The sequence below is a fragment of the Ursus maritimus genome, unplaced genomic scaffold, assembly GCF_017311325.1.
Source record: "Ursus maritimus isolate PB19 unplaced genomic scaffold, ASM1731132v1 scaffold_23, whole genome shotgun sequence".
NCBI lineage: Eukaryota > Metazoa > Chordata > Mammalia > Carnivora > Ursidae > Ursus > Ursus maritimus.
Window position 1 is genome coordinate 38,831,889 of NW_024424786.1, and position 1,958 is coordinate 38,833,846.

Genomic DNA, 1,958 nt, shown 5'->3' on the forward strand with positions numbered 1-1,958 from the left:
TAGCACTGGGGATTGTGGGAGGTAGAGAGAACTTTATACTAATTTCTTGCTTCTTACAATTCTCTACTATCTCATTTTAAATTAGTGTGCATTTATCCTTTATTCTGAGATTTAGAAATCATAAAAATGAAAAACACACGTGCTCCACTGTAAAACACCAATTTCAAAAAGCCTACTCCAAACAACTCCCATTGAGTGAAAACTACAAAAAGGATGCTAGTACACATATTTATCCTGTTGTCATTTTCCCTAATTTCATGATTACTCCACTGAGATAGTAAATGGTACCTAATAAAACAATGCGCTGTACTAGTGTTAATTATTCATTACATAGAGATCCTTTGCATCCAAGCCTTTCCTTTACAGGTGGTAAAGCAGAAACAGGGATTTCTAGACTACAAACTAGTTTCTGTGTAAAGTGAAGGAAAAAAAAAAGCACTAATTTGAATTTCAGTTCACTGCAATACTGAACACTTGACATGGATTAAAACCACGCAGGTTTTGCTTCTCCAAAACCAAGCCAAAACGTGAAACTGCGTTTTTCGTCCGTTAGTTCTTTTCTCCCTTTCACAAAACATTCCACCCAACCTCGTATTGAAATTTGAGGGCTGGGATTTATTTATTAAGATTCTTCAATGTTCTTTCCTTTTTTTGCCTTTAGATTTCGCAAGTGAAACTTTTGGCGATTTCAATAGCACACACATTAAGCAAGAATAAAGCCAGGTAAAATGACAGATGAAGGTATCCTTCGATTTTTGATGACTACTTGATCTTTAATTCTTCTACCATTTTTTATGTCTTCAGGAAAGCAAGAGAACAACGTACGATGCCAAACGTACTGAAAGAACTTCCTAAAATGCAATTAAGGCCACATTCTTTTATCTCGTTAATAAAAAGAAGTGTGGGTTTAAAATCAACCTTCCTAATGCATGTTGTCAGCGCCTCGAGGTCGTTAAGATTTAAAAAAAAAAAAAAAAAAGCTTCCAACTCCAAGAACTTCGCAGCCGTCCAGCGCTTTGTCAAAGGCTGAAAATAAAGCATCTACCTTTCCCGCTGCCCGGGACTCGGGTTCCCGGCCCGCGAGCCTGCGAAGCGCCATGCAGGGAGGGAGCCGGAGCCCCGGAGCGCGCGGCTCAGCCAGGGCGGGGCCGGCGGGGCCGCGGCTGCTGGACGCCGCCCGCCCCCCGACCGTAGAGCACTGCCGGCCTCCCTCCAGCGCAGGGCCCGACCGCCGAGGGCTGCCGCTCCCCCTGCGAGCCGAGGGAAGCGCCGCCCGCGCCCTACCGGCCGGGCCTCGCTAGCAGCCCCCGGCCCCGAATTCGCGGGCCGAGGTTACCCCAGCGAGGGGTGCAGGGTCCTAGCCCCGGGACGAGGAACGGGCGGCGGTGCGGGCGGGCGTTCTCCTCGGAACTATAGTCGGGAGGGCGGCGGACGGGCCACGGAGCGGGTCCGGGGAAAATGGGCGCCTCACCTGCTCCTCCCGAGGCAGCCGCTACCGCTCGCTGAGGGGACAACATGGAGCCTCCGCCTTCAGCAGAAGCAGCAGGGGCGCGGAGAGGGGCGGGCTGAGTCGGGAACAAACTGGGCCTAGGAGGCGGGAAACGGGCGGGGCCTGGGCTCTAGAAGAAACTGGGTAGAAGGAGGGGCGCGCAGAGCTTCGAGGGAACGAACATAGGGCGGGTCTGCGAGGCCCGACGGACCGCGTTACTCCCGCCTAGCGCTGGGCGGGCCGGGGCGGAAAGGCGCACGCGGCCAAATCCCGCCACCGCCCGACGCCTGTGCTCGTGCGCGCGAGCGCGCCGCCGGCTACCTAGGACTGCGCACTGGGGACGGCGGTCCGTTGGGAATTGTAGTCCCACGCTCTCTGGATGCCCCGCCCGCAGTCCCTATTCTACGCACTCATCCGGGGCGGGGAGGAAGCGGAAGAGAGGAAAGGGACTTGGGGGGGGGGGGGGGGG

At 53.4% G+C, this 1,958-nt stretch overlaps 1 protein-coding gene across 1 annotated transcript in view; it reads right to left on the reverse strand.

The window, feature by feature from the left end:
- The window catches only part of ATL3 (atlastin GTPase 3), a 56,341-nt gene extending 54,814 nt beyond the window's left edge, over positions 1-1,527 (reverse strand). The window contains exon 1 of the mRNA XM_040639279.1: positions 1,472-1,527. Within this exon, the coding sequence (XP_040495213.1) occupies positions 1,472-1,517 (46 nt within the window). The 5' untranslated portion in view covers positions 1,518-1,527. The remainder of the gene's footprint in view (positions 1-1,471) is intronic.
- Positions 1,528-1,958: the final 431 nt, after the last annotated feature.